General features: G+C 45.8%; 1 protein-coding gene across 1 annotated transcript; it reads left to right on the forward strand.

Annotated features, from left to right (window-relative positions):
• Window positions 1-1,433: 1,433 nt before the first annotated feature.
• Window positions 1,434-7,481, forward strand: ALKBH7 (alkB homolog 7). Its single transcript, XM_082205565.1, has 4 exons — window positions 1,434-1,701; window positions 3,632-3,805; window positions 5,574-5,698; window positions 7,042-7,481. Exons 1-4 carry the CDS (start codon window positions 1,441-1,443, stop codon window positions 7,175-7,177), a joined length of 696 nt encoding a protein of 231 aa, XP_082061691.1. The 5' UTR covers window positions 1,434-1,440; the 3' UTR covers window positions 7,178-7,481.
• Window positions 7,482-10,260: the final 2,779 nt, after the last annotated feature.

Below are 10,260 nucleotides of genomic sequence, written 5' to 3' on the forward strand. Positions count from 1 at the left end.
TAAAATGTTGGCAATCCCACCTGCCATTGCAGTCACCTTGGAAGAACATTTGGAGCTGCAGAGAGAGTGTTTTTGACTATATGCAATTTTGGCTTTTTGCTCTCCACTGAACGTAACCTCCACTGAGCATCAGCTGTACTGTATTGCCAGTAGGTTGCTTTCACACCTTGCCACAAATGTGTGTGCCCGCAATCCTAGTGTGATCCTGTCCATTGTAAGCAACATATGCAAAGTAGTTGGAAGGGAGGGGGGAACCAGCTGCTGCGCTGAGGACTGGCAATAATAATAATAGTAATAATAAATTACATTTGTTAGTCCCTTCATCTTGCCCAAGGCAACCCAAAGGGACTTGAAAGAAAAACAAAAAGACCCCCCCCCCACACACACATACACACATTCCTCCCCATAAGTTTACAAAGCTCATGAGAAATCGGTAGCAGTGGAATTATAATAAAATAATACAGAACCTAATGTAAGCAAGAGAAGATACCAGACACAAACAAGCTGAAATCCAGCCTGATTTGAGGTTAAACCTCTAAATCACCACAACAACTTAAAGCGATTTTAGTTAACTCTCTTTTCCTGATTATTATTTTTTTTGCAGCCAGTGCATTCAGGGCTACTCTGTGTGTTGCGAAGGGATAGCTCAGTCCTAGAACATGAGAACCTTAATCTCAGGGTCATGGGTTCAAGTCCTGCCCTGCGTGGGGTTGGACTAGATGACCCTAGTGAACCTTTCCAGCTCTACAATTCCAAGATTCAAAAGAAACCGGAGCATTTCTGCCCAGGTGCACGTGCTTGCTTATGCAAGTAATAATAACAACAACAACAATAATGAATTTATTATTTATACCCTGCCCATCTGGTTGGGTTTCCCCAATCACTCTGGGCGGCTCCCAACAGCATGTTTAAAATGCGATTAAAAAAAACAAACATTAAAAACTTCCCTAAACAAGGTTTCAGAAAGCTAAGGGATGTCTTCTAAAGCTGACCACAAATACAAAGATCTGTTCACCTACGGGACCTTGCAGCGGCCACCCAAGACTGCGGTGGGTGCCATTTGGAAACACAGCTCAATAAAAGTTGTTTTGAATGTATCTTGACATTTGGCTTGCTTTCTTCAGTTAATGTTTTGTTCCGTACTGTTTTATTTGCTGTCCCAATGTGTGTGGTCGACCGCTTGGGAGATTTTCCTTCTTTGAAAGCATGAAACGGACACTAATAAGGAAAGTTTGGTTGGATAACTAGCTCCAAAAGGAGGACGCACCACAACATTGGTGGATTCCTTAAAGGGACAGGATGGCAGGGGGCGGAGAAAGCAAACACGTGGGTTCCTGGCTCCCGTCCTCGGGATCCGTGAAAGGCGAACGTCAGCATGCAGCGAGGGGTGTCTGCGCGCCCGGCATGCACCGCGAGCTCGCCCTTGCCCCGCCGGCGGCCATGCAGAGCCGGTGCGCCCTGGGCGCACGGAGGGCGCACTGTGCTGCGCGGCGATGCGCCGAGCGGGCGCTGCACGGCCGGGAAGGCGCTCCGGGGCAGCCGGCGGTGGCGGCGTCGAGCGAGGCGCTGCTGCGGAGGCTGGTGGCGGGCGGCGCGTCGGTGGTGCCGGGCTTCCTGAGCGAGGAAGAAGAGGCGCTGCTGGCGCGGGAGGTGGAGGCGCCGCTGCGCCGAGGCCGCTACCAGGACGCGCACTGGGACGGGGTGGGTATCCCCGGGGCACCTTGGGCGCGCGAAGTGGAGGGGAGACGGGGGCTTTCCTCTTTCCAAAAAAAATATTATTTCCCCCCCAAAAAATTATTGGTTTTCACAATATTATAAACAAACAAACACGCAAGACAAACAAAACAAACATAAATCATAGTGTTGTTAAAAATTACAGTTATTAACTTTGTTAAGTGACTTCTTCGCTTCCCCTTGGTTGAATTTCATTGCATGTCCTTTTAACGGTTTTCCAAATCCCAATTTTTATGAAATTTTACTTAAACATTAACATCCTTAAATCTTCACCTTATAGAATTAAACGTATTAATTCATCACTTAACATAAATAAAATCCTAAGCCCATTAAGTATCTGCAAGCTATTTCCAGTTAGTTTAACTTAACAAATTTAACTAAATTATCATTAAATTTATTCCATTCTTCCTGATACTCCTCCTCCTCCTGGTCTCGGACTCTTCCGGTCAGGTTGGCTAGCTCTGAAAAATCCATCATCTTCATCTGCCATTCTTCTATTGTTGGTAATTCTTGGGTTTTCCACTTTTTAGCCAACAAAATACGAGCAGCAGTTGTGGCATACAAAAATAATTTAACATCTTTCTTGGGCAATTGCAAACCTGTTATTCCAAGAAGAAAGGCCTCTGGTTTCTTTATAAATGTATATTTCAACATTTTTTTCAATTCATTATAAATCTTTCCCCCCCCAAAAAATTATTAGTTTTCCACATTTTTAGACAAACTGAACTTGGTCCAATATTAATATCATAGTTAAATGACTTCCTCAAATTCCCTTGAATGAATTTCATTATGTATCATTGTAACGGTTTTCCAAAATAATATCTCATAAAATTTACTTAACCCTCTTAACATCTTTATCTCTTTTCATCTTAACTTTAAACATATTGTTTTATAATTTCACATATTCAGATCCGTAGCCTAACTAATATTTTGCAAGTGTTTCTATTTAATTTATCTTAGCATATTTAGATAAATAGTCTTTGACGTTCTTCCATTCTTCCTGGTGCTCCTCCTCCTCCTGGTCACGGATTCTTCCGGTCAGGTCGGCTAGCTCCGAAAAGTCCATCACCTTCATCTGCCATTCCTCCACTGTTGGTATTTCTTGTGTTTTCCAATTCTTGGCTAATAGAATTTAAGCTGCAGTTGTGGCGTTCAAAAACAATTTAACTTTTTTTTTTTGCAATTCCAGACCTATTATTCCAAGAAGAAAGGCCTCTGGTTTCTTAACAAATGTGTACAGTGGTGCCCCACAAGACGAATGCTTCGCAAGACGGAAAACTCGCTAGACGAAAGAGTTTTCCGTTTTGGAGGTGCTTCACAAAACGAATTTCCTATGGGCTTGCGTCGCAAGACGAAAATGTCTTGCGAGTTCCTGCAGGTTTTTTCCCCTTCCCCCCCTTTTTTAAGCCGCTAAGCCGCTTATCAGCTGATCCGATAAGCCGCTAAAAGCCGCTAATAGCGCTAATCCGCTAATCCTTCAATGGGCTTGCTTCGCAAGACGAAAAAAACGCTAGACGAAGAGAATCACAGAATGGATTCTTTTTGTCTTGCGAGGCACCACTGTATTTCAGCATTTTTTTCAGCTCATTATAAATTTCCTCTCAGAAGTCTTTCACCTTGGGGCAGGTCCACCACATATGGTAAAAGGGTACCCTCCTTTTCTTTACATTTCCAGCATAGATTATAAATCTTTGCTAACTTTACAGGGGTGAAGTGTCATCTATACATCATTTTCATTATATTTTCCTTTAACATTGTACATGCAGTAAACTTGACCCCTTTCCTCCACAACCTTTCCCAATCTTCAAATGTGGGCTTTCCTCTTTCCAGGCCTTGGGCAGGTTCAACCACCGGGGGCCTGGCAAACATCTCACGAAATCTCTTCTCCATCCCGTAGGTTATTCATAGGTACCGCGAGACAGAAAGATCGCATTGGAGCAAGGAGTGTCAGGAGATCCTGCAAAGGGTTCGGGATACAGCTTTCCCCCCGGGAGTGCCGCAGCTCGCTCAAGTTCACGTCCTGGATTTGGATAAAACTGGCTACATAAAGCCTCACATAGACAGTGTCAAGGTAAGGCAAACACGCCAGGTATTCTTCTTGCAGCTTTGCAGAATAGCATCCTGATAACTGGGGAGGGTTGTGCCCCAGAGCAGGGGTTGGAAATGGGGGTGGCCTCTGCATGCTGCGGGCTATAATGCCTCATTCCTGGTTATGATCTGTGCTGGCTGGTACCAGCCATGTTGGCCACCCCTTCCCTAGGTGCCCTTTATGGGCTTCCTAAAGCCAACCTAGCAGTTCGAAAGCACATCAAAATGGAAGTAGAAATGCAAATAGGTACCACTCCGGCAGGAAGGTAAACGGTGTTTCCGTGCGCTGCTCTGGTTCGCCAGAAGCGGCTTAGTCATGCTGGCCACATGACCCAGAAGCTGCACGCCGGCCCCCTCGGCCAGTAAAGCGAGATGAGCGCCACAACCCCAGAGTCGGCCACAACTGGACCTAATGGTCAGGGGTCCCTTTACCTTTACCTAGAGCCACCTGGCTGGCCAGGATGGGAGAGATGTGGTACTAGAGGGATCTTTGATCTGGTCGGCCATAAATAGACCTTATGGATTTGTTTGCAATATGGCAACTTCCCCCCCTTCACCTTGAGCCAGCAAAATGAATGGGAAGCAACATCAAGCAACGGTGACTGAAATAAGTGCAGGTGGGCAGCAGGAGACCCCCGCCCCCCAAGTGACCATGAATAAGAGGCATATTTTTGGTGTGGGTGCAAGATTAATATTTAGTATTGGCCTAGGGCCTTTTTCTGGGGCGTGGGTGGCTCTGTGGGTTAAACCACTTGCCGATCAGAAGGTCAGCGGTTCGAATCCCGTTGCTTGGTCCCTGCTCCTGCCCACCTAGCAGTTCGAAAGCACGTTAAAGTGCAAGTAGATAAATAGGTACCGCTCCAGTGGGAAGGTAAATGGTGTTTCCGTGCACTGCTCTGGTTCGCCAGAAGCGGCTTAGTCATGCTGGCCACATGACCCGGAAGCTGTACGCCGGCTCCCTCGGCCAATAAAGCGAGATGAGCGCTGCAACCCCAGAGTCGGTCACAACTGGACCTAATGGTCAGGGGTCCCTTTACCCTTTACCTTTAAGGCCTTTTTCAAGAAGAGTGCCTGCCTTTTGTTGCTGTGCATTCATGCACAAAAGGTTGGCCCTTAGTTGCTATAAGAAGGCCTGGTTCTCATTGAGAAGGTAAACTTGTGTTTGGATGGCAGCAGTACCTGTGACCGCAGCTGGAGGCTTGTCTGTCTGAATGCTCCATCGGTCAAAGCAGCTCCCTGCATGTGTGGGAAGGATTCTAGCCTCTCATTCTCCCTGACATGCTAGTTTTCCGTGCCGTGGGGACTGTGTTTGGTGGAGGATTTCATCGCATGAATTCCTTCAAACTGAATTCAAGGGGAAGAGTTCAAATACAGATTTACCCTGTCAGTGAGAATCAGGCTTGTCTGTTCCCTTCTGGCGTTGGCTTTCTCATGAGAATAGATTTTGCTTCAATTGGGGAATTGTTGCTTTGAAAATTTGCGTTGGAATATGATTCCTGTAGCATAATCATTTGCATGTCTACTCAGACGTGGGTCCTGTTGAGTTTGGTGCCCCTTCTTGGCAACATGGTTCAGGCATTGAGAAAATGTGTTCAGATGTTAGCACCTTTCTCCCCGTGTAAATGTATCTTCCTGCCCCACCTCTCGCAGGTGCTCTTGTTTCTGGATTGTGTTAAAGGACTGGTTGTGATTACAGAATTAAACATTCTCTTCTCTTTCCCCCTTCCTTTTTTCAAAAAACCGTCTGCTAGTTTTGTGGCTGCACCATTGCAGGCCTTTCCCTGCTGTCCTCAAGTGTGATGCGCCTGGTCAGTGAACAGAACGCGCACGACTGGCTGGACCTGCTTCTTGAACGCCGTTCTCTCTACATCCTCAGGTAATAAGCAATATTAGTATATTAGAATTGCCTGGTTAGATTACAGGCAGAGAGACCATCCTGCCTCCCAACAGATGCCTCTGAGAAAGGACGGCGATGAAAGCCAAGAGTCATCCCTTGTTGTTTGCTTACCTGTCAAAATCCCCTTGCAAAGCGTTCTTTGAGGGGAGCACTAGGTTCCTGCTTCCGCTTCTCTGCATGGCCACAAGGTGTGCTTCAGAACAATTTAAACACCATTCCCTGTTACGCTCAAACTCGGGGATGAACTCCACTCAGATACTGGTTCTCGCAAATCACGGTTCCCTGATTTTTGGGTGTTACAAGGCACTGTGTTTTGTTCAACAGCAGAAGCTTCTGTTCCCCAAAAAGAGGGGAGAGGGGAATATATGAGCTCAGGAGTCATTTGTGGATCAAGGAACCGTGGCTTCACATTATGTGTGAACCAGTCTGATATCTTACAGGAATTCATGAAGGTCCTGAGCTCTTCATACACATGAAGTACTGTGAGATGTAGACGTGTGTGTGTGTGCGTGTGTGTGTGTGTGTGTGTGTGTCTGTAGACTCATCTCTACAGTTAGTGTCTGAAAACAGAATGTCTTCTTTAGGATTGCCCAGTGAAGCCAGATATAAAATACCCAAGTCCTGGAGCTGAGCCACAGAGACCCAACTGGGTGGGTCACAGTGTCTCTCTTTCTGCCCGGAGCAAAATTATTTCCACTCTGTCTCGCCAGAGTGGTGCATGCTCTGATTATCTCCCGCTTGGACTACTGCAATGCACTCTACGTGGGGCTACCTTTGAAGGTGACCCAGAAACTACAACTAATCCAGAATGCGGCACCTAGACTGGTGACTGGGAGTGGCTGCCGGGACCACATAACACCGGTCCTGAAAGACCTACGTTTGCTCCCAGTACGTTTCTGAGCACAATTCAAAATGGCCTTGGCCCAGTATACCTGAAGGAGCGTCTCTAACCTATCATTCAGCCTGGACATTGAGGTCCAGCACCAAGGGCCTTCTGGTGGTTCCCTCACTGCGAGAAGCAAAGTGACAGGTAACCAGGCAGAGGGCCTTCTCGGTAGTGGCGCCAGCCCTGTGGAAAGCCCTCCCATCAGATGTCCAGGAAATAAACAACTATCTGACTTTCAGAAGACATCTGAAGTCAGTACTGTTTAGGGAAGCTTTTACTGTTTGATGTTTTATTGGGGTTTTTAATGTTCTGCTGGGAGCCGCCCAGAATACCTGGGGAAACCCAGCCAGATGGGCAGTGTTTGTGTGTGTGTAAATTATTATTATTAGTTATGGTAACACGCTGGCATCTTGTGTAATTTCTTCTTTGCCTTAAGGGGGCCAGCTCGCTATGAATTCACTCACGAGATCCTTAAAGATGAGGAATCCTTTTTCGATGGAAGGAAGATCCCCCGTGAGCGGAGGATCTCTGTCATCTGCCGAAACCTCCCCTTGCCATCTACTCCGCCGTAGAACCTGACTGACTCAATTTGGAGTATCTCTTAAGTGCTCATCTGGTGGGAGTGGGGCTGCTTCTGAAATTGTTGCTCTGCCCGGCCCTCCTGGCTCCGTGGGACACAGCTTTGCTGCCAGGAGTAAGTGATGGGCTTTCTTCTCAGTGCACCAGAAGGAGAGTCTGAGGATGGTCAAGATCTAAGGCAGTTTTGCCCTTAGCGGATGGGAAAGCCCTGCAAAGAGTTGGAGAAATGGGCCGAAACATACTTCATGAATGTACTGTTCATCTCAGGGAATAAAAATCTTGATGCTTCTTCTTTGATATGTTGCTCTCAAGTTTTTTGCCTGCATTCGCTGTCACAAAGGCTGTTTCAAAATGGCGAACTCAAGCAAAGGAGGCTGAACAGGTGTCGTCCAATGGAAGGTTACAGGCTCTCTAACTAACAAAAGTGGAGGTCATGCGGAGAATCACACACCTGGTCCGTGGCAACTCGCTGGTGTGAACAGAATGGCAAAGCTTTTCTTGTTTTTCCCAATTCAAAACCCAAATCGCCTGAAATTTAGCCTTTTCTCGCAGCTGAGATTTGCTCTCCATTGTGTGAGGTGTGTCCCTCAAAGTGGGCCTTGCATGAGATCCTCAACAGTAGCCTGAGTATTCATGTGATCTAAAAATAATTCAGAGGCTAATTCAGGGTCCTCCTAGAATCATAGAATCATAGAGTTGGAAGAGACCACAAGGGCCATCGAGTCCAACCCCCTGCCAAGCAGGAAACACCATCAGAGCACTCCTGACATATGGATGTCAAGCCTCTGCTTAAAGACCTCCAAAGGAGGAGACTCCACCACACTCCTTGGCAGCAAATTCCACTGTCGAACAGCTCTTACTGTCAGGAAGTTCTTCCTAATGTTTAGGTGGAATCTTCTTTCTTGTAGTTTGGATCCATTGCTCCGTGTCCGCTTCTCTGGAGCAGCAGAAAACAACCTTTCTCCCTCCTCTATGTGACATCCTTTTATATATTTGAACATGGCTATCATATCACCCCTTAACCTCCTCTTCTCCAGGCTAAACATGCCCAGCTCCCTTAGCCGTTCCTCATAAGGCATCGTTTCCAGGCCTTTGACCATTTTGGTTGCCCTCCTCTGGACACGTTCCAGTTTGTCAGTGTCCTTCTTGAACTGTGGTGCCCAGAACTGGACACAGTACTCCAGGTGAGGTCTGACCTGAGCAGAATACAGTGGCACTATTACTTCCCTTGATCTAGATGCTATACTCCTATTGATGCAGCCCAGAATTGCATTGGCTTTTTTAGCTGCCGCGTCACACTGTTGGCTCATGTCAAGTTTGTGGTCAACCAAGACTCATAGATCCTTTTCACATGTACTGCTCTCAAGCCAGGTGTCACCCATCTTGTATTTGTGCCTCTCATATTTTTTTTGCCCAAGTGCAATACTTTACATTTCTCCCTGTTAAAATTCATCTTGTTTGTTTTTGCCCAGTTCTCTAATCTGTCAAGGTTGTTTTGAAGTGTGATCCTGTCCTCTGGGGTGTTAGCCACCCCTCCCAGTTTGGTGTCATCTGCAAATTTGATCAGGATGCCCTTCAGTCCATCATCCAAGTCGTTGATAAAGATGTTGAATAAGACCGGGCCCAAGACAGAACCCTGTGGCACCCCACTAGTCACTAGATTGGGATACTGGAGAGGTGTGCAAAGAGTGGAAATAGAGCAGAAGAAAAACCCTGTGGCACTGGAAGTCCATGAAGATAGCTGGCAATTGAAACATAAAAATGGAAGACAAGGTGCAGATTTGATATTGGCTGTGGAAAGAGAGAGGGGAGACTATAGTGCTCACAAAATTGCCACTCTTAGCACTCCTATCCATAGCTCACATAATCCTTGAATCAATTGGTGGTGGTGCAGGGAGGGAGAATTTAGGAAAATGCCTGTCCACCATTTCAAGACCTTAGACCCACCTTTAACTCCAGCCTGCAAGAAAGGAACCACTTTTTATCTATATGATGCATATGGCCATCTTCCTCCTGCTCTGACTTTTCACCCTTTACTGGCCTTCGCTGCCTCCCCTTCCTCCTTCCCTCCCTCCCTCTCTTTTTAAATAGAAAAAGATTCATGATGCTTGTGGAGCTGGAATGGTTGAGAAGCACTTGCCATTTTTTTTTATTAAAAAAAACACCCTGTATATGTTTTTCCTTAGAATGTAGGCTTGTTGCCAGGGTCTCTTTCTGATTTTTATATTTTCCTTGGTTCCTCAAATAGTAATAATAATAATAAATTTTATTTATACTCCGCCCCTCCCCGGCCAGAGCTGGGCTCAGGGTGGATAACACCAGTACAATTACAATAAAAACATCATGGGGGGAATTTAAAATACAGGTTAAAATGCAATTTAAAATGCAGCCTCATTTTAAAAGTAGCCCATGGATAGGTACCTAATAGTAATACTATTATTGATCAGGTTTTGCTTTTGCAGTACATTGCTTTTCTATACTTGGCATTGCTTGGGTCACTGTGCAGCTGTCTCTTATCATTTGGCTCAGGTCATCCGTTGGGGAATAATAATAATAATAATAATAATAATAATAATAATAATAATAATAATAATATATTATATTATTTATACCCTGCCCATCCAGTCTTTGCTCCCATGAAGCTAGCAACCAACCTGTCCTCCCAGTGTGTGCTGGTAACCCCAAAACTGTAGACACTGATACTTCCTTGCTTGCTCTTTATTATATAGACACCAGTATTTACAAGTCAGTCATTCTTAATGCATGTCTGGGACTAAGACCCTCAAGCCTCTTAACACGAGAAATCAGCATATACATTATTATTTTGTAACGGGGAGCTCAGTTTGGACAAAGGCTAGCACAACTGCTAGGCCTTCCTCCTGTTAGGGGAAGAAATAAATTAAATAACTTAGAAATAACCCATAAATATATCCGCTTGCTCAGCCCTCACAGTGCTGCCCCAGCCTCTCGGACCTAATTCGGAAAGGATCCGGTCAAAACACCGCATGTTTGTAAAGTGAAATGGTCCTAGGGAGGAGCAGGGGACCGGTAATGGGTGTGGCACTCTTTGGGCTGT

This window comes from Podarcis vaucheri, assembly GCF_965113315.1.
Source record: "Podarcis vaucheri genome assembly, chromosome: 17".
NCBI classification, from domain to species: Eukaryota; Metazoa; Chordata; class Lepidosauria; order Squamata; family Lacertidae; genus Podarcis; species Podarcis vaucheri.

What these genes read in the sequence shown, in the direction of transcription:
- ALKBH7 (XM_082205565.1), top strand. Translation starts at nt 1,441, where the DNA reads ATGCAGAGCCGGTGCGCCCTGGGCGCACGGAGGGCGCACTGTGCTGCG. An exon ending in AGGACGCGCACTGGGACGGG is followed by an intron (nt 1,702 to 3,631) that starts GTGGGTATCCCC and finishes TCCATCCCGTAG; the next exon opens with GTTATTCATAGGTACCGCGA. An exon ending in CTCACATAGACAGTGTCAAG is followed by an intron (nt 3,806 to 5,573) that starts GTAAGGCAAACA and finishes ACCGTCTGCTAG; the next exon opens with TTTTGTGGCTGCACCATTGC.